This window comes from Bradysia coprophila, unplaced genomic scaffold (assembly GCF_014529535.1).
Source record: "Bradysia coprophila strain Holo2 unplaced genomic scaffold, BU_Bcop_v1 contig_350, whole genome shotgun sequence".
Taxonomy (NCBI): domain Eukaryota; kingdom Metazoa; phylum Arthropoda; class Insecta; order Diptera; family Sciaridae; genus Bradysia; species Bradysia coprophila.
Window position 1 is genome coordinate 84,162 of NW_023503608.1, and position 21,136 is coordinate 105,297.

Genomic DNA, 21,136 nt, shown 5'->3' on the forward strand with positions numbered 1-21,136 from the left:
CTTACAGTGCAAAAAATTTGTGTGATACACTGTCCCATTTTAGTACTCTATTAAGGGAAACACTCATGCTTGAAGTGCGTTGCTAAAAGGTTAAAGTTATTCAATTGATTCAGAATAAAAAATTTACTTCCGTTCATAAATTCAAAACAAGCAAAGGGTGAAGTCCACTTACAAGAAAAAAAAAATATAAAAAACCTCGGATCAACAAAATTCACACAAAAACTCTACTTTTCATCTTTTTATCCCTAGTCATGTAAAAGAATTTATTTGGTTTTGTAGGTTCCTTTTCGGATCTTTGATACTTCAAGAACAAGACTTTTCATTCACTTCTTCGAATTTCACACAACTTTATTTTGGTACGGACGTATGCACCGGGAAGCGCCATAATGAGACCTGTAACAAGAGTATAATTGTTTGATCAATTGGGAGTACTTAACAAAACAAACAGAACGGAAAAAAATATTTTATTTATTTAAATACACGAAAAGCATATATTTACTTAAGAAAAATTGAACGAAAAATAAAGTACAATATTTTCTTATAAAAAATTTATGAAAATGTGTCTTTTAATTAGTAATTAGACTGAAGGGAAGGATGAAGTATATTATAGCAATCTTAGGTGCCATCGTTGCATTGATACATGTAAGTCTTTTTTATTGATAGTTGCAATCTTTTCTTTGTTAACACAATGGTCTCATCTTAACTGTCAGAGAACATTACGTTTTACTTTGCTTTTTTGTAAAATGCGATCATTTCCTTTTTTAGAGTAGCAATGCTGTGGTTAGCCGAAAAAAACCGAGTAAGAAAAATGATGAATTGTTTTATGACTTAGAATATCCTTCCAAAGAAATGCTTTACGTTTTAGATTTCGACTATTACGTTCATTTTATTACCTAGGAAAGATTGCCTTCTGATGTCACCAAATTACTTGTTTTCAGCTGTTCAAATCGAACGTGTTGAACCTTCGAGTGACTTCGGCTATGATTACGTCCTCGAGAACGACCTGCACGATGCTGTTCAAACTCATGAAATATGCGTTGTCAACTCCAAGTTGATATTGATTTCACAAATGAGTGAAAGTGTTTTGATTAAAGCTGTTGTGGATTCAAAAGGTGTTATTCAGAGAATGGGAGCTTTTCGAATCGGGAAAAGTACTTCGATGGTACATGGACTTAGTCTTTCTAACAAATTTCCCGGAAAGGTCTGGGTTACTTTAGAGGCCGATAATATAGTAGTTTTGATCGATCCTGTTAACAATAGTCAGTCGCCGCCGAGAATTGTACGAGAAATTTTGTTACCTCCGTCTGCAAAAGGTCCGCATTACGTTGGTGAATTTGGTAACGAGATTTGTACTACTAATAAAGGAACCGCTTCTGTGACGTGCGTCAACTACCTAAACCCAAGCGATTACACAATCTACCAAGGTCTTCCGAACCCAATATTTATTGCTCAGCACCCAATCAACCGAATGTTATATAGTGGAGAGGATAATTCTAACATGATAATGAAGATGAATCCAAAGACAAAATCCGTTACACAAATACCAGTCACGTCTACAACTGGCAGGACACCAGTAGGAATGATTAGTGGTCCGAAAGGCGTGTGGTTTGTACTTGCTGGTAACAGCACACAAGGAACTGGAACATTTGGATTCATTGATGAAAATGACAGCATCGTTTACTACAGACTTAAATCGCCCATAGGTGAAAAAGCTGCACTTCTTCATTTGGCATTTGACGTCAATTATTGGACTACGCATACTCTCTACCTTTTGTCCACGTCATTACTCAACAAAGATATTCCTGACGCTCTCATCACGGTTAAATTCAATTCTCTGTGGAATGAAATTGTGAGCGAGTCCGCCAAGCTAATACCAACTCCACACGCGATGGTTCATCGCATAGCAGCCACGTCAACTAATATTTTCGTAACCGAGCTTGCTACATCTAAACTTGCATCCTACGTCTTCGATGAAATTAATTAATTGACCAAAAATGTGAACTGATTCTTTCCTAATAAAAATGTATTGGAAACTCAATAAAAAGGTAAACTTTAGAAGTATTAAGATATTTTGCTCGTGCAATCTTTAGTGCTCTGATTGATTTATCACGATTTTGAGGGTGTTAACTGCGCAGAACTATTTTACAAGACTGTTGAATACTACGTTCCGCATATATGTACATTTTACATACTGACCACCCTAAGTGCTGCTAAAATGTACATTATACTGCTATGTTAACAATTGTACTTGTTCCGAATTTTTACAGTATTTCTATCTAGGGTAACACTCATATGCTTGAAGTGCGTTGCTGAAAGGTCAAAGTTATTGGATTGATTCAGAATAAAAAATTTACTTCCGGTTATAAATTCGAAACAACCATAGCGTGATGCAAATCCACTTACAAGGAAAAAAATGTAAAAAAAAGTGTTGTCTGAACTTCTGACCCAGTTCAAGTGCTCTCATGATTTGAGTAAAATAATTGCTAGCACAAGGTAAAATGTAACGGTACAAACGTATGTCAGTTTACACACTAAATGTCAGGGAAATAAATTCTTACCTTTTACATACGGCTTGAATAGCCGGTTATCGAAAATGACGACAAAAATATTGACAAGCTCTGGGTAATATGGTCCCCCTTAAAAATACGTTGATCGATGGATAATAATACTGGTCATATGCTTGCCGTCTGCAACAGGTTAATATTTCCCCGAAACGAATCATTTTTACCAGAGGCAACAGAAAGTACACACCTAGTTTATGGCGTAGACATTGTATATCGTAAAACGCGTTACAATCGCAAGAAAGGAATGATGGCCATAGAGAAAGTGGAGAACAGCCTTATTGAACAAACCGATCCATTGTTTTCAACATCACCATTACATAACATTCAGCCTTTTGATGAGCAAACATCATTTGAAAGGTTTTCTTTGTTTGAAAAGTCAGCTTATTGAAGCGTTGATGGTCAGTCCAGAAATCATAAATTTACGCGTTGACCTGTCTTTAGTGTTCCTGTAAAGTTTTTTTGTTTTTTTTTTTTGTGACCATCAACGTGTAAAATATGTTAATTAAAACCGAATATTCTAAAGTGTTTTAAGTGGTTCTAGCTCTTCCACGACATTAATCATAATTCTAACATTGGAAATTTATTGACGTAGGTACGACATGTTAATGTAAGATTTTCGGGTCCTTTGAAAAAGTAACTCGATTGGCATTGTATTATTCTCGATTTGTCATGTTGTTGTACAAAATTGCCACTGATTAAGGCAGAAATCGGAAGGTTTGTAGAAAGAAAATAATTTTAACCTCACAAACGTTCTTGATATCACTACAACAGTTTATGCGTCTGTTTAAGGGTATACTCCAGTTGTAAGCAAAGTTGTAAGTTGTAAGTTTTTTAAGTCAATTGAAAAAGACAAAACTGCAATATGCTAATAAAAAGTTCAGTTTACTTCAAACTTGACCTGAAAACTGTCAACCTGTTCGCATCTTTAATATTGCATTATTGATGACATAATGGATCATGATCATGGCATCTGAAATGTGTTTGACTTTATTTGACCATATTCGATAAGAGACCAATAAGTTGGAGTATATCAGCTCCAACTATCTACCAGTGTCCACATATAGAGGCAACGTAAATTATATTGCAAATTAAATTCTCTCGAAATTTCTTTTAAATGAATTTTTGTAGAATGAAAAAATTATGGTAATTACGGTAGAGTAAACTTGTGAAAAAGTTGTCATTGTTGCCAAAAAAGATCAACAAAAATTTTCCCTCATATTTTTGTTTTCATCTTATTTTGAGAAAAAAAAAACATTTTAATGGAATCGAGTCTACGTAATTAATATTCAAATAAAACGTGATGTAGTCACTGATAAGAAATGAACGCTTCAATGGTTCCACGTGATGTATCATCATTGTAGGAGTATGGTGAATTTTCAAAAAATTCTGAAAATTTCCAGAAAATTATTTACTTACGAGTACAAATGCCAAAAATCACAATTAGCTTTTTAAATGAAAGTAAGCTAAAAACTATTCAGCAATTGTTCTCAGCTGCTAAATAAAAATTTAGGGTGAACATATTCTAACTGATAACATAGTTTCAATACCACGTGGTTATCTCGTTCCTTCTGTCATATTGAATAAATAAATAACCGATCAATCCACATTATTGCTTATCGCCAAAAGGTCGGAAACGTTTCGATTAAATTTTATAAATATTTTATCAAATGAATTTCAGTTATTTTTAGTGTGCATTTTCTCGCCATTTCCACGATCCAATGTATAATGCAATATTGACGTCAAAGACCATTTCAAAGAAATAGTTTTCGCTACAGAATGTAACGGAAATATCAAAGCACATGCTTGGCATCACGCTCTTTTCTCCCTCTGTTGTTAAGTCTTCTGCCGTAATAATTCGTTCTAATCTAATATTAAAGCTTATAGATGAAGGGAACTGATTTATTACCTGATTTTAGCCCAGGGAATCGTAATGAAGTAACTTAAACGTAAGGAGCCAAAAGGGCATTGTTTCTATATGTTAATCTCTTAGAAAAACGTGTAGAGATATATTCATTAAATCTGCTACTCCTTTTGCTTAACGTCTGATAAACGCTCGCTCGTTTGAAGTTTGAATATGCAAAGACTCTTATTTTTCGCTCCTGTCGATAACAGGTGATTACCAGTTTCTAAGTCATTTTATCGCTTACTGAACAAATTGCGGTATAATAATTAGATTGGTTACATGTTGAACTAGTTTTTGATTTTTTTTGAAAATCTTGTACTTCATTAATTTTTTATATAACATGCAGATGTGTTTTGGTCATCGTCGTTTAAATATGTGACCTTTTATTTGACAATTATTTCCATGAGAAACTTTCCGCTCCATAATGCATACGTGGCTCGATACGTGGTGTCAAATCCATCAATGGAAAACTCATTAAAAAGTTAGGTTCGATAGAAGTGCAGGTGTAACTTCTTGTCATTAACTATGTCCAGTCCATTTATGAAAGAAAGTACGTCTATATAAAGTGAGTGACCGTAACAGGTGAAAAAGAGTAATTTTCCAAGAAAATTGGTAAATATCTCTTGCGATTATTTACCATTAAACAAGAGCAAATCATGTGTGTAATACACACAGAGTGTATTTGCTTACCATGGTATACAAACAATAATTGAACGTTCAATTATCAATGAATGTGTTATTAAATAATTTACAATAACTACCGCTACCTCAAACCGTACATTTTAAACTTCACAACATTCTTGCGCGTAATACCACGACCTATACTACACTTGTGGCGCGAAGTAAGTAAATAAATCGTATAAAATGGATGATAACAACTTTATTTTGAAAATAGAAAGAACAACAATTTCATATTTCAGTATTATAAATCTATATAAATGGATGTTAAGTTACAACAATAATTATCAAACTTTTGAAATTTCAACTCATACATGTGAGGATCGCGAGCCCAAAGTTTCAATAAAAGTACGATTCAGTTACTGTGCGAACTTGACTTGAGAGTGATACTGTTCCAGATTTTCTTAGTTGTTATTTTTTTGCTGTTGGATTACTTACGTCTTTACGGTTGTGCATACAATATTTGGTTGTTGTTGTTGGTTTTTGTCGTAAAAGAAAGTTCCTATAAGAGGAGAACAGTTTTTAGTTTTTCAGAGAATTTTAAAACACACAACAAGAGTGGTTGGTGATTTAATTTTTAATAGAAGAAAATAATTTCGAAATTCATTATACTACGTTAGAGCTACCTTCGATAGGGTAAGTTCTTAGATACTTTCTTTGCGAATATTTTTCTGTGTATAACTTAAGTTGAAAGCGATGTATCCTAAAAACCTAAAAAGTACCTAACCGAAGAGAATATAAATTTAAAAAAAATGAAATCTTTGACTAAAGCACTAAAACTCCAACTTCTTAAACCGTTAAATATTAAAATGGATTAATAAGACTCCTTCGAATTCCTTAGATGTTAATCGAAGGGAAAGACGACAAATGACACTATTTGGAAATAAGTAACACTTCTCCTCTAAATGTGTTCGCAGTTTGGTATGGAGAGTCTTGTATACAGAGACACTCTTTCAATACATTGTGGATCTTGGTCGACGATTTCCAACAGAACTTGAAATGAATAAACCAAGTGGGGTCGATGAAAACAGCGATAACGACATTTCTATTATAAAAATGAGACCCTTTCATAGATTGTTTCTAATGGAAAAATTATCTGAAATGAGTTGAATTTAAGGTTATGGTGGAACGGATGTCTCATATGAATGAAGGTTCAAAATTGTGGAATTTTTCTGGTGTCTGATAAAATGTGTTCATTGGACTGACCCGATCTATTACAATATGGAGGGAAAACACTACTGCTCCAAAGAAATACCAAATTCAAATGATAAATTAAAACTTTTAATTACCACCCGAGATCCGATACGAGTCAAACTTTCGACATGCTACACTGCGTAGAGAAAGAACTTTGTCTATATGAAATTTTCGTAACGCAAAATTGTGTGCGAGTTCACATTTTACGTAGTGGAAAAATGAGTAGTGTGTTAGATTACCCTCTAAAGTTATCGCTACATTCGTAAAAATCAAACAAAAATTGTAAAATATGGACCTCTAACAAAGTGAAAATTGTACTCTTTTATACAATGTTGAACGTCTCCAAGCATAATGCTCGAACTACCCGATTTTTACACTTATGGCCTTATTGTCAGTACTTGCATGACATTTCACTATTTTCTGAGGTCATTGAAAATCGCCTCCGATGTCCTTAAGGCGTGCCACTTCAGATTTTTTAAACCAATGACTGGAAGACTTAGTCCTTTCTCTAATATGAAAAAATAATGTAATTGATGAGTCCCCATGGCGAATATCAATTTTCTTGTTTTCCCTTCAAACAACGCTTTGCACTGTCAAGTTTCAGTACCCTATTTAAAGTACCACTTTTGCTTGAAGTGCGTTGCTTCAAATGAATTCAACTCCTTTGCATGCAAATAATCATCACAAATATTTATAAGCAAGTTCTGCTTAATTAACTAAACTTTTCAATTGCAGATAACAGAAAACGGCTACGATAATGTCGACACTCACTGCATTCAACAATACTATTGAACAACAAGAGCAACACCTCCGATCGTTAACAAAAACATTCACTGGAATCGACAAGCCATTAAAACACTTCAAATCAGTGGAAACATTATCAGAATTGATCGCCGAATTGCATAATGTATTCGATTCGGACCGGGTCAACATCGAATATGTCAATCACTTGCTGTTGAGCTACAAATCGAATCCATCGGAATGGAAAAAATTTGCCAAATTCGATAGATTCAGGTATACGAGTAATCTGATCATTTTTGAGTATTTTCACGACAGAGTAAAGTTAACCAGGCAGGAGCGCTGATTTGACTAGGGACCTGAATAATCTAGTAGCCATATATTTTTTGCGAACAAAATTGTTCAATTTATGTCAGTGTTCATTTGAGTTCATTTTCATCCAGTGTATTAGGTCCCTTATTTGACGTTTCGAAAATGAACCGCTCCTGCCTGGTTTATTTTACTCTGCCGTGGTATTTTAGTATAAAGAAACCCAACTTTCGATATTTTCTTACAAATTATCTGACCCTTCGAATCTAGGCTCTCACCCTAACGTGCATGCTTTCCATCTCAATATAATTCAACGTAGCTAGTCCCAAATAGGTTAAACATTGTAAAAAATAAAATGACGCGCCTTTCGTTACAAAATAGTCACAATTAAGCGAAGATAACAGGAACTCATATAAGACGTAAAAGACATCTCTCAAAATAAGTTATTTAGATCCGAAAGCTATGAAATGAAATTTTTTGTTCATCGTTGTTTTTCAGATACTTAAGTTCAATTTTTTTGGTTATTGTTATCTTGTTCGCTTTTTATTCTTACGTCAATTGATCAGGGATTGTTCAGATTTTCGTTGTGCAGAGATTTAAAAGAAAAAATGACGAAAATTTTCAACTTGTTTCAATTAGTTATCAAGTCATTTATAAAATTGGCCTCGGCTCGGCTTACATAACACGAGTACCGTGTAATTCAAATTGATGTATTTTCCCGAGGAAAACTTACCGAAGATAAACCTTAAGTACAGAAAAAAGGTTCTTTGTTTTCTACGCCAAGCCTTACTTCTTCTAATACAGGAATCTTCCAGTTTTTAATAGGAAGTCATTTTAAGGCTCGAAACAGGTTACGTTTTATCTGAACCTGACCTGAGTCACCTGAAATCTGTTTTGACCTGAACTGGATGTAATCAATATCGACTTGACGTCAGTCTTAGGTATACTTGTCCTGTCAGGTTAAAATAAAACAGGTTCAGGTTCAGGACTAAGGCACTCTCCATCGAAAGATGGCTCTCCATCACGGAGTTCATTATACCAAAGGTACAAAATCAACGCCAGTGTAAAGAGGACAATTCATAAGGTACACATCCTCATCCGTATCCGGTGCTAGATCACAAGAACAGATAGGATCTCTTGACCTGTCTATTCTTGCTTAAGTTCCTATCTAGTAAGTTTCACGAGTTCATCGCTCCAGGATTTGAGTTCATTGAACATAATCCATTTTTTGGGGTGTGTTTTTTCGTTCTCATTTCTTCAAAAGACCGAAGAGATAAAAACGACGAAATTTATTGCCATCTTTACATGTTATCTGCCTGCCAGACTGTTAGCTTAAGAGGTGAACCTTTTTATAAAATAACATGAGAAAAAAAAAATTATAAAGAGATAAAATGAATGAGGTGACTCTTCGCTGTTAACAAGCATATTGATTAAACATGATCTTTTGGCGTTTTAGTAAAATATATGATGGACGTTCTAATGCTTTATTAAACACAATTTATTTACACAAGAAAAAAAAATCAAAATAATCTTGCGAATAGAAATGAGCTTGTGGAACGATCTTATCAGAACTTAGCAGAAAAACAACGTTAACATAATAACATAACATTCTATGACGACGATGTTCCCATTTCAATCTATTCACACGTCGTGTATATTTATCTCTCCATCAGGTACACAAGAAACTTAGTCGATGCCGGGAATGGAAAATTCAATCTGATGATATTGTGTTGGGGTGAAGGCCACGGCTCAGCTATTCATGATCATGCCGATGCCCATTGTTTCATGAAAATGCTGAGAGGAGAATTGCAAGAAGTTCGATATGCATGGCCCAGTAATGGCACCGATACCGAAGAGAAACAGATCGGTGATATTGGAATGAACGACGAACAATTGATGGAATATGATGGCGAAGAGTTGCAAGAAATATCGAGGACTACACTGGAAACGGATGGTGTATGCTATATAAATGGTAATTGGATCATGCATTCAATTGCTTCCGATTTTTCTTGTAAATGTTATTTCGGGATTAACAGATACACTTGGACTTCATCGGGTTGAAAATCCTAGCCACAGTGACAGTGCCGTTTCGTTGCATTTATATTGTCCGCCGTTCGATTCTTGTTCCATTTTCAACAAAAAAACGGGGAAACGAACCAGCTGTAATGTAACTTTTTGGAGCAAATTTGGAGAAAAACGGGATAAGGTACCAGACTCACGAGAGAGTTTACAATTTTGGAATTTTTTTTCATTTTTCTCCATTGTTTCCAACAATAGACTGCCACTACAACAACACTACCAGAAGATAACTAATGCGTATAAGGAGAAACTACTGACGATTGTTATTATTGCGACAGGTACCTACGGTGGAGAATGGCTATGTGTCGATTAATAACGGAATCTAACTCAATCTAACGAATCTGCTATTGTTGTTAGAGGTACATGTTAAATCTGTATAATTCATACGCAAATATTTTTATCCAATTAGTTACTTACCATCATAAAATTGTTTAATTTATTTTTATGACATTAAACGTTTAAAAACAAATAGAAAATATTTTGAGTTTTTTTCAAGTAAGTTTTTCATTTATTTCCGTATTATTTGAATTTACAAATAGAATATTTCACTTAAGTCCTTCGAAGGCGGAATAGTTCCCAAAATCGATGCTACATTCCCCTTCTGGATAGCGATACTAATTCGTTGAATTAGATACGACGTCGCACGCTTTTCGTTTGTATATTCCGTGATTTTGCTTCCGATTTTCTTTATCAATTCCAATCCCAACTTTCCGAAAACACCAGATGTCTCAGTAGCGACTGGGATAAAAATAAACTGGCTTGCCAAGTGAGAGTAATGATCTATCTTTTTAGCCTCAGCTCTCCCTGCTACAGAACCAGCATTTCGTGACGAAGAATTTAAGTACGAAGGAGCAAACGTATCGCCACAAGTAAAATCCCACAGCAACGATTTTCCTCTCGCCCACGGTATTAGTGTTAATCCGTCCGGTTTTTTCCCATCGGGTCTGGAACATCCTGGCGGTTCAAGAATAGCCGGAATTGCTCCCGATTTCAATGCTCGTTGTAGGATGTTATTTCCACTTGCATGACGTGAATTCGTACCACTCGCTTTGATACACGACAAACCATGGTACCCATATTTATTGACCTTGTCTCCACAAATACAGACATGAGGCTGAACGATTGGTGCACCAAGTCGTAACGACAATGCAACATGAAACTCATCGTTTGTTAAATATGTTCCAAGTTGCGGAGATGGTAATACATTGAGCCAAGCACCTGATTCACGTACGGCGTTTGCTTTGAAACGAGCTTCATTAGTTTTATGTTTCAACAAACCACCCAGGAAATTAATTTTGTGATCTATTTCCTTTGACTCCCAGATTGATTGAATATTTCGTAGATGTTTTTCGGGAAGATCACCAAACTTTTCGGACCAAATTTTTTCTGCCTCCAACAGTGCTGGATCAATTTGTCGGTAAGGTTCAGATAACAAACTGTCCACCAAATCGGAGACTTCATAAATCGATGACAAAAAGCAGGGCAATGCTATTTCGGTTGAATGTCTGATTGAGTTAGTTTTTTATTCTGTTATGATGCCATGAGAACTGTGATGGCATCAAAAGGTATTTTTGTTAAGTGGAAATCTGGTTGAGGTTCAATTTTTCGGAAAACTCTTTTGTTAATACAGCGTTGACGGGAATTGGGCTAATGTCGAACTGTTTATTCGAAAATAATGGCTAGTGTCCCTCGTTCCATTTAGGAATCAATGTCATTTGAAATACATAAATCTATTACTTCCTTTGTTCATAGTATTTCCGACACTATGAATGGCTGACAATTCAATGAAAAATTATCATTTCCGATTACTTAATACTAATAATATAAACGAGGTAGTCAGATAAAGATTTTCGCCAGTGATGGAGTCAAATGGATCGTATTGTTTAAATTTTTCACAGTTTCATTGAGTAATTTCTCAACGGTCAAGCATTAAATACTCGGGGTCTGTCTTTTTCGGATCGATTCGTTTGATCCAAACATCTGCAACGCCTCGAATGAGTAAACCAACTAATCGTAAAAAAGTTTTAAACTTCTTGGGTAAATTATTTAAGAACATCGCTACATCAATGTTAAAATGAAGTTGTTGTGAGTGAATGTTGTTTTGGTTTTGGTAATTTTCCGATGATTTGTTGTCATTCCGATAAGGAAGGTGTTAGTGGATTTACATTTAAAAGAAAAATTTAAATGAAATCAGTGGTTAATTTCCAAGGTAATATGTCACACTACAGTTACCTTGTTATTTTCCACGCACAAAAACAATATAGATTGAGACATTGAGATTAAACTGAGTAAATGCAACGAACGTATAGTTGACTATGAACCTTTCAGAAGAGACCGACATATTGTCATATAATCATTAGATCTGCTGCTTCATTTGATTGAAGTATCACCTAGTGTTTGACACAATAAATCAAATTTTCGATAAGTTCCCCAGCATATAAGAACCCAGACTAATAATTGATAAGCCGAATTGAAGAGGTTTGAAAGTTCAGGTTTTTCATCGTCGTTACGAACCAGAACAAGTTACAGTATTAAAGATGACCTCACAGTCATCTGTTTTGCCTCCGTGTACGTGTCACTTGTAATTTCAAACAATATTCTCTATTGTACGCATTGCCAACTGTCATGTACACGGAGGTAAAACGTAATGAAAACGGATGACTGTGAATTTAGACTAAGTCTCCAATTGCACAGTAAAAACTAACTAGAAATTCTTACTCGTCCTTAATTCGCCTTAAATATTTCGTTTTTAATTTTCTACTTTGGTTTCTTTTTGTTATATCTTATTTTCCGGTTGCTCGCGTAGCGAGGGCCACAAGTCACCCGAGAAAATGCAATTTTCATGTCTTGGGCACAAATTTCCGAATGTTCTCCTAATTTAGGTCCTCTGCCTGCATGAAAAGTTGTAAAGTATTTGTGGGGGGCGGTTTATTTTAGGCACTTTCGCTTGTTGCCATCATTTCGTTCGGACTACAATCCGCGAAATTGCCTAACATATATCGTCCACCACAGATACGTAATAAATAACTATTCCAACTTTTTCCCGATTTAGACACAATATTTTTCACAACAAAGGCTTCAAAAGTTTCGCCAGAGGAGAAAATATATTCCTCCTAACATGCTGTAAATCCAACACATTATCGTACAGCTAGAACATACAAGTAACGAAACTAACTTCGAAGATTTTTTTTTTAATTCAATTACATATGCCCCACCCACAGTCACTTATGTTTCACAGAGTTTCAGACTTTGAAATGAAGTAGATTTCTTTTGAGGGTTAAAGAAACAGAGAAATGTTGTTGAAAAAGCTCATTATAACAAAACGATTTAGATGAAACTTGGAATCAACGCAATTGAAAATAGTTATTTATCTATCAAGGTAGGTATGAAGGTATTTTTTCGCACTAGATGTCGATTGTCGACCCGAGGCGAAGCCGAGGTCGACAAGACGTCGTGTGCGAAAAAAATACCGGCATACCTACAGTGGTAGATACAACGTTGATCGAGGTTCTAGTCCATTCGAAAAAGTTGCAAGAGGAACGAAGTGGTAATATTATGGAAAAAGTTGGGAATTGTTTTGTAGAATCCAAGCAAAATAACTCCTAACCGAACAAAAATTCTCTAAATTTTGCTGGATAATAGTTTATTATGTCACTGGGACCAAAAAGATGCATTTTAGACCCGGGTGGTGAACGTGCAGAGCGGAGCGTAGCGCAGTTACATTCTGAACAAAAGATGCAACTGGGACGAAAATTAGTGAAAAACTGTTTTCGTTTTGGCTCTTTATCTGTGAGAGAGAAAGTGACGTTTTTGGTCCGCCTGAATGAAAAGTATTTTTCATACTTAGGAAAAATATTATTCGTATACCACGGACTAAAAGTCTTCTTTAGCGTATTCGATTACAGACCTCGCCTTCGGCTCTGTCTGGAAACTTCTCACACGCTAAAAAAGACTTTTAGTCCTAGGTACGAAACGTACTATTTCTTCCTAAAAAAAGTTATGGAAATATGAGGCCATGCCTGTATAGACGCCGATGAAATCTAAATTTTTACAGTAAAGGCAAGCGAATCGCCATATGGGTAACTTCAGGGTTAGTTGCGTTACAAATTTCGTCATTTCTGAGGTATAAAGTGAGCTGTGTTGGCTATGTTCTATTAATTTTCTAATTTTCAGGAGACCCAGTGATTTCATTTCAACAAGAATTGGAATTTTTAGCCTGCGAAGTGTGACTTGTGTGATCACAAAAGTCGGCTGTTAGTTGCGTTTGTGATTTTTCGAAATATTTTCACCAAATGCAAACTGGTTTCTGTAAACTTTTTTTTCCCCTGAAAGCTATGGTCAAGATGCGCAGTTTAAGCCCAATATGAGGTTGGTAGCCCATCATTTGTGATGTCTATAAAATTGACATTTTTCGGTGGTCATTAATAGCCAGAACTTTTTTTCGAAATAGGTGATTGTTGCCTAACAGAAAATGTTGTTGTGGCTCAAAACCGTTAAAAAAATGGTTACAAAATTTTTCGAGATAACCTCGACGAGTCAAAATTCGAGGATGACACTTATCACTGGGAAGCTGATTTCACCTACTTCTCTCACCCAACTAACCTGATCAAGTCAAAGTTATTTTTCTCGTGAAGTCATCTCCTGCAGCTTTCGAGTGACACCGATCTTCAGTTTTTTAATGGAAAAATGTAATTTTGGCAACGTTTGGGTTGAGGTGATTTCACCTTACTTCGAAGCAGAATGAACGAAAAATCTTCTAAAAATTTAATTTCGTGTCATTTGGTGCAATTGTGGAATTATAGCGTTCGTTTCTACAGGGAAACAAGTTTACATAAATCAGTTGAGATTTATTGAGAATATCTCGGAATGTCGAATACAAACAAACACTTTTTGGTCATATCTCCCCGAGATGTTATGCCAATTAACTCATATTTGTGTCAAACTACACGTCTTGTCAATAGCCTTCAGTAAAAAAAAAATGCTAAAAACAAGCATAAATTTTTATGGTTGTATCTCCCCGAGATTTTCGGCCACCAACTTAATATGGGGCTTAAACGACGCGTCTAGTCAACAGCTTTCAAGGAAAAAAAGTTTACTGAAATCGGTTTTCATTCGGTGAAAGTATTTCGAAAAGTCTGAAATTAGCTGGAGTTACCCATGTGACGATTCAATCTGTTACTTCTTTTGTTCCAATGTTTAGTCAGTTAGGCTTTATATTAGATACCAATTCTGCACGAATTGCTGTTGGTCTTCGTCTAGGTTGTCAATTATGCGAAGAACGTAAATGTCTTTGCGGTAAAAACGTTAAGAAGGATGGCTTACATGGTTTATCTTGCAATAAAAGCGGAGGATGGATTCCTGGACATGATGAAGTTAACAAAATCTTTTCTCATGCATTTTCTTCTGCAGGGTTTTCGAATTTAGTACAGCCTCCGGGAATTTCTAGAGATGACGGGAAATGACCGGATGGTATGACTCTAATTCCATGGAGTCACGGTAGACCTATTTTGTGGGATGTAACCATTAGAGACACCCAAGCCCCTTCTTATGTTAATCAGTCATCCAAAAAAGCTGGTTCGATTGCTGATAATGCCGAAAGATTTAAGCACAATTATTACATTTGTTTAAAAGATAATTATTTATTCACACCTATTGCTTTTGAATCACTAGGTAGCATGGGTCCTGAGACAAAGACATTTATAAAGAAATTGGGATCATTAATGCAAAAGGCTTCTGGGGAACCGTGCTCTATGGACTACCTGCTGCAGAAGGTTTCAATTGCGATTCAACGAAGAAATTCTAGCTGCATTTTAGGGACCTTGGAACGTAATAGAATTAATGATTTTTATTTATTGTAAATATTTGTTTTTTGAAAAGATCGTTTTTTTACTGGTTTTTACTGGTTACTTTGCAGCCTTTTTTTCGCTTTTAATAAAGAAAATGTCTTAAGTTAAATGTTTGTTAGAGGATTTGTAAGGGATTCGTTTTACCATGCATTTTGCTGTATCAGACCATGTTTGCCGGAGGTCGGCTCTTTTTTTTGTCGTTTCTATCTGTACCCAGGTGATTACCGGTTTTCTTGCAAATGAAACCACGTAACTTAAAAAAAAACTCATTCTACTGATTTTATTCGAAATTAGACTTTAAATACAGCACACTCCCGCACTAATAATACATTCGTTCAATGAAAATCCTAAACATACACACGAAATTGGTATTTTAAGAATGGAATTCATTTATTTTTCTCTTCAAATTGCCTCGTCAGCAAACAATTCAGCACAATCGTTGTGATACTGATTCATCGGTTAGAATGCTGGCTGAATATTGCGCGCTGGAAAAATATTTTTTTTTAATCTACACGGAGAATAACTACAACTATAAAAAAACGGCAGCGCAATAAAGCAAAAAGAAAAGACCAAAGAAAATACGGCAACTAAAACGAATAAATTTGTGATACAAATTAAACATTCATTATGCACTACGCGGAAAAAAGTCTCTCAACAAGGTAATTCGACGTTTCTCGGCCACGTCCATTTGATTCTCTAGATCGCCTCGGTCGGTGGTCTCAGCCCTTTCGATTTTCCATGAAAGATTTTCTATTTCCGCTTCCAATTGAGCCTGAAATTGAAGCGGTCAATACATGTCAAACTCAAGACATCACGACAAATTCTCCAAACGCTCACCTGTTGGTATTCAAATAAATCCTTCCGTGATCCAGCCTCCATAAAATACGCATACGGATAGGTGTATTGCAATGTGTATCGACATCGTGCCAGTAACGTTGCCGCGTTAAACAAATGCTGCCAGTCGATCCACGTTCCCAGCCCTTTCATCACTTTTGTATTGATGCGCGATTTAAGCGTGTCTAATGTTTCCTGTTCCAATTGCAGCGATTTGGAATGGTTCTCCCAGCGCTCATAATAATGCAAATACTTTTTCAACGCTTCTCTAGCCTGTGCATGCGCCGATTCATGAGCAATATTCGGATATTCTTTGTAGCGCGAGCATTCATAGTATTCGGAACCGTGCGTTTTCCAATCGCCCAAACACATCCAACAAAAGTCATGGCGACAGCTGAAACATTGCATGTGATTGCAGCCGCCATTCTTTTCGATGCATATGTTACATTTGGGACAGTCTTTTGTGTGTGCACTAATATAGTTGGCAGTTTCACTGTCGTCGGCGCATTTTGTTAACCATTTTTTGATAACCTGACAATCGGTGGGTGCGTGATAGTCGGTACCGCATTTGAAGCAAAATGAGGAACCACAGAAATTGCAAATTGCCTTCTTGGGTGTTATGGATGAACTTCGAATGATGATCTGAAAGAAAATTAGTTTTGAACGCAAAAGGCCCGAATTAACATGAAATATTGTCATGAATCCACGTACTTGACAGTTTGGGCCTGGACAAAATCTCAGCTGGAAATACGTTCAATACGAAAGTGTTAAATAGGGCAAACAAAATCAATTACGAGAGCAACATACCTCCGGGTGTGACTTCACATAGTCCAAAAACGTAAATTGTTGGTACTTGTCGCGAATAGTTGGTTTTGTCAACAAACTCAGCACCAACTCTTCTGGAACCCGCACATTACATTTTGATGCCATGCACCCGATTGCAGTTGAGATTCCTAACAACAAAATTTTAAATTCAAAATCTGCACTCGGAAGCTGATGCGAAGTTTCGATTTGCGTACCCTGATTTATCTGAGTTTCGAAGAACGTTGCCCAACAATCCTTGCAAAACGAGTGACCGCACGATAGATTGAAGTAGTTTTGAGTCGAATGATTTGATGCGCACACTGTGCAGGTTTGTTGAGAAGAAGACTGTTGGCTGGTGGACGATGAACACTCATTTGGAACTGGCTTTTTAGCAGGAACGTTCTGTGGTTTAATTCTCGAACGTATCTGTGATTGAATAAGTAAACATTTTGTGACTTGAAATTCTATGTTCATCGTATGATGGGCATCGGAAAAATGTAATTTAAATTACTGAACACTCACCAACAAACCATTAGGATTACGATTATATTTTTCGACGATTTCATTGGCTTGCCATTCATGTTCCAGTAGTAGCACTTTCGCCAGTGATGGAGTCAAATGGATCGTATTGCTTAAATGTTCCACAGTTTCATTGAGTAATTTCTCCACTTCTTCGACGGTCAAGCATTGAAACTCTAAATACTCGGGGTCTGTCTTTTTCGGATCGATTTGTTCGATATCAACATCTGCAACGCCTGGAATCAGTAAACCAATATAATTCAACTAATCGTCAAAGAGTTTTTAAGTTCTTAGGTAAATTCTTTCCATTAGCATCAACGATACATTTTTTTTTTAAATTTGCATTTTTTATTCATTTGACTTTGTTATACAATTAAATTACATAAATAGAAGAATTTTTGAAATTATCACAAGAATACGTTAGCATCACTATTATCACAGAAGGTATTACGGATGCTCACTGCATTGCCCCTCTGGATGGCAATTGAAATCCGTTGGAGCAAAAAATCCAGACTTCGCGGATCGCCGGTTTTGCGTTTCATAAGTTTTCCCAAATTTGACAAGAACAATTCAGTTTCCGGTCCGATAGACCCAAACGATTCGAATGCCACGGGCGTGAAATGGTAACGACGCTTCAAGTCAATGTAATGGTTGTGTTTGTCGCGTTCTGCATGATCAGCTGCAGCCCCACTTTTGTTGGATGTTAGATTGATGTACGATGGAGCTACAGTGTCAACCACTGTGACGTCCCAGATTAACGATCTTCCGTGGCTCCAGGGGTAGCTGGCCAAACCGTCTGGACGTTTACCGTCTCGGCGAGATAGACCTTGTGGTTCCCGAGTGTTCGATACATAGATACATAGAACATAGATCATAGCATGGCCTATTTTTGGAAAATGATTTTGCTAAAATTTTCCAAAATTTCCTAAGAATTCCCAAAATTTACTAAAATTTGCTAATAAAAAATTTAGAAAATTTTGGGAAATCTTAGGAAATTTTGGAAAAGTTTAGCAAATTAATTTTCCAAAAATAGGCCCTGGATCATAGCATAATATACAAAAACGTTTAATAACATCGCGACATCTATTTTTAAATGCTGTAAGTGAATGTGGTTTAGATTTAGGTAATTTTCCGATAAGGAAAAATTGAAATGAAACCGACATAAGAGAAAGATGCAATTTGAAAATGCGATAACGTTGTATTCAGTGGTTATTTTCCATGCACAAAACAATACAGATTGAGGCAACGAATTTTATAGAAACGGATAGCTGGCTATGAACTGTGAACCTTTCAGAAACGGAATTGTCATATAATCATTAGATCTCCTGCTTCATTTAATTGAATTATCGCCTATTGTTTGACACAAAATGTCTTGCTTCATTTGTTTTACCTTACTTTTAACTATATAAGAAAGCAACAGACTAGACCTCATTGCTTCCTTTTGTCGTCATTGTTAATAAAAGATGATTCTGAAAGGTTGACAAGGGTTGATAACGAGTAACCAGACAGATCATCAGAATAGGTCAAAGCTCAGTATGAAATAGAAGATGAACTCAAAAAATGTAAAAAATATCTGCCCGACCTGAACTAGTGCACCTAATTTCTATCAAACCAATCAGGTCAAGTTTACGTGAAATGTTCATACTAATACATCAGGTTATACCTTTTAGATGTGGATCATGTCATAAACTTTCAGGAACATAAATTTAACTTAGTTTATAATTATCAACCTCAGAAACAAAATTTCGCAACAAAATCGTAAAATCTGCTACTTCATTTGTGTAAAGTGATCTCCAAATGTTTGATATAAAATCTCTAGGTAGTCTACCTCTATGATAAAATCTCTCACTTGTTTTTCTGTCTAGCTTTTGGTTTTAAATAAGTAAATAAAGCAAGTTTAAACTTCTAAGTTATTGTAATCGTTAACATATCTTTTCTGAACCGAAAATAAATTTCTGGTGAAGAAGGTAAAACCAGTAACTTTTCACGTCATCACATTCAAAATAAGCTCAAAATTGTCTAAGACCAAACAAACACTGTATGTAATCGACTGCGTAATTAAATATCGAATTGCACTAAAATGCTGAATTTGAATGGTTTCGATTGACAATATTACTATACAGAAAGATCAATGTCACTCACGCTAAATGAAAACCTTGAAAAGATACAAAAATGCGAAGAATCAATGACAAATAGAATAACGAATATCGTTCCAAGATTAGCTTATCAAGCGAGAAATTCATTCAGTCGGGCAATGGAACATATTTTCGGTTGTCATTTTATAAATACCTGTATTGTAATAATCGTATTCGCATTCATTGTCCTCGGAAGAATAATCCATATCAGAGTCATTCGACATGATGATGGGATGATTTAACAAAATCCGTGTGTCTAGCTGCTTTTCCAATGAGATCACACTAATTTCACGGTAATTTAATTTGTTAACACATTCGGTTATGTTGCAACGAAATTATTCGTTTAATTTTAAGCTTAATTGGATCACGGACATTATTTAGAATATTTTGGAAAGAAATTTCACACAGAGAAAATTTTACATATTTACTTGCTTTGACATTTCATTCAATTGTAGCGAAGTCAGTCACAAACGAATTCGTTGTGTTTTTTTGCAACTGACAACACTTGCACGTTTCGAATAATTTGAATTTATGGCTCGAATGAAATCAAAAAAAAAAAATTTTTGATATAACAAATGAAAGTATAAACCAGGTATGGTCTGTTCATACAAACCGGAGGACATAGTGATTTCATATAAACAAACTCACCTCCCATGAGAGGTGAGTTTGTTTATATGAAATCGCTATGTCCTCCGCTACATACAAAGTTTGACATTCGACCATACCTTGTGGTGACGTTCATTGGATATAGCCTGAAGTATGTTAACTCGACTGTCAAAATCGGTCGAAATATGTTTGGCGTGTTTTTCCATGTTGAACAAACTAAAAGTACTCGAGAACTGAAGATCTTGATTTGTACAGCAAAAAATCAGGAAATATTCAATAAAATGACTTCAATAGGGTATGTTCCAAGTACAACATCAAAATGTCAAACGTCAGACAACATAACCAAACAAAATGTTGGCAAAATGTATGGAAAAGCTTTCAGGTTATGGCTCTGTGAATGACGTTTGACAGAAAAATGCACTTTCCACCTGTACTTAGAACAGATCTATATCTAATAAAATGACTGCCTGCAATTTTTTTCATCCAAATCTGAGTGTTTTCATACTTTGTGCGGTAGATGGCGCTCTGGTAGTCGGCTTTCTTAAGGTCAATTTCAATAATTCAAAAATACTCATTGATCATGTAACGATGGACAAATAGTTGGAAAGTCCAAGTTTTCGTGTGAAGTTTATTGAATAGAGTCAAAACCTAAAATGTCTATATGGTCAGTGAATTTTCAGTATGAATATGTTTTAGTTTATTTCAGCTGATCCACACAAACATTCAAAGCTGTTTATACGTCTTTACGGTTTTACCACTACCACGCGCGTGTACTACAACCGTAAAAGCAAGTATTTAAACAGTTTTGATTGTATTGTCTGAAAAACAGCTGAAGCAAGTTCATTTTGTATGTGTAGGTGACAAGATTAACTTTATTTTGACAAATTTGCAGTCTCTGGGGTAGGTACTCTCCCGTTACTTTTCATA

The 21,136-nt window shown here is 35.6% G+C and overlaps 3 protein-coding genes across 5 annotated transcripts; 2 read left to right on the top strand and 1 right to left on the bottom strand.

Annotated features, from left to right (window-relative positions):
* The first annotated feature begins 572 nt into the window (after positions 1 to 572).
* LOC119079884 lies at positions 573 to 2,020 on the top strand. The gene is made up of 3 exons (XM_037187965.1): positions 573 to 642; positions 766 to 799; positions 939 to 2,020. The coding sequence occupies exons 1-3, from the start codon at positions 595 to 597 to the stop codon at positions 1,982 to 1,984; spliced, it is 1,128 nt and encodes a 375-aa protein (XP_037043860.1). The 5' UTR covers positions 573 to 594; the 3' UTR covers positions 1,985 to 2,020.
* Positions 2,021 to 2,962: 942 nt separating this feature from the next.
* On the top strand, positions 2,963 to 9,949 carry LOC119079889 (cysteine dioxygenase type 1). 3 transcript variants are annotated; one of them, XM_037187974.1, is made up of 5 exons: positions 2,963 to 3,156; positions 7,075 to 7,353; positions 9,060 to 9,358; positions 9,423 to 9,592; positions 9,664 to 9,949. In XM_037187974.1, the coding sequence occupies exons 2-5, from the start codon at positions 7,097 to 7,099 to the stop codon at positions 9,697 to 9,699; spliced, it is 762 nt and encodes a 253-aa protein (XP_037043869.1). In that variant the 5' UTR covers positions 2,963 to 3,156; positions 7,075 to 7,096; the 3' UTR covers positions 9,700 to 9,949. The 3 variants fall into 3 exon arrangements, with proteins under 3 accessions (XP_037043869.1, XP_037043870.1, XP_037043868.1); XM_037187975.1 differs by having other exon boundaries at positions 2,963 to 3,152; XM_037187973.1 differs by lacking the exon at positions 2,963 to 3,156 and adding an exon at positions 5,455 to 5,781.
* A 5,727-nt stretch (positions 9,950 to 15,676) lies between these two features.
* On the bottom strand, positions 15,677 to 20,051 carry LOC119079887 (potential E3 ubiquitin-protein ligase ariadne-2). Its single transcript, XM_037187970.1, has 7 exons — positions 19,758 to 20,051; positions 17,472 to 17,704; positions 17,165 to 17,375; positions 16,953 to 17,098; positions 16,857 to 16,886; positions 16,149 to 16,787; positions 15,677 to 16,083 (listed from the first exon to the last, which is right to left on the bottom strand). Exons 1-7 carry the CDS (start codon positions 19,825 to 19,827, stop codon positions 15,937 to 15,939), a joined length of 1,476 nt encoding a protein of 491 aa, XP_037043865.1. The 5' UTR covers positions 19,828 to 20,051; the 3' UTR covers positions 15,677 to 15,936.
* Positions 20,052 to 21,136: the final 1,085 nt, after the last annotated feature.

Bases quoted from the DNA above. Each gene is read 5' to 3' on its own strand.
- LOC119079884 (XM_037187965.1), top strand. From the start codon at position 595: ATGAAGTATATTATAGCAATCTTAGGTGCCATCGTTGCATTGATACAT. The intron at 643-765 runs GTAAGTCTTTTT...TTCCTTTTTTAG, and splicing joins CCATCGTTGCATTGATACAT to AGTAGCAATGCTGTGGTTAG. The intron at 800-938 runs GTAAGAAAAATG...ACTTGTTTTCAG, and splicing joins GGTTAGCCGAAAAAAACCGA to CTGTTCAAATCGAACGTGTT.
- LOC119079889 (XM_037187974.1), top strand. From the start codon at position 7,097: ATGTCGACACTCACTGCATTCAACAATACTATTGAACAACAAGAGCAA. The intron at 9,359-9,422 runs GTAATTGGATCA...CGGGATTAACAG, and splicing joins TGGTGTATGCTATATAAATG to ATACACTTGGACTTCATCGG. The intron at 9,593-9,663 runs GTACCAGACTCA...TTCCAACAATAG, and splicing joins TTGGAGAAAAACGGGATAAG to ACTGCCACTACAACAACACT.
- LOC119079887 (XM_037187970.1), bottom strand. From the start codon at position 19,827: ATGTCGAATGACTCTGATATGGATTATTCTTCCGAGGACAATGAATGC. The intron at 17,376-17,471 runs GTGAGTGTTCAG...ATTCAATCACAG, and splicing joins GTAATCCTAATGGTTTGTTG to ATACGTTCGAGAATTAAACC. The intron at 16,084-16,148 runs GTGAGCGTTTGG...CTTCAATTTCAG, and splicing joins ATTTATTTGAATACCAACAG to GCTCAATTGGAAGCGGAAAT.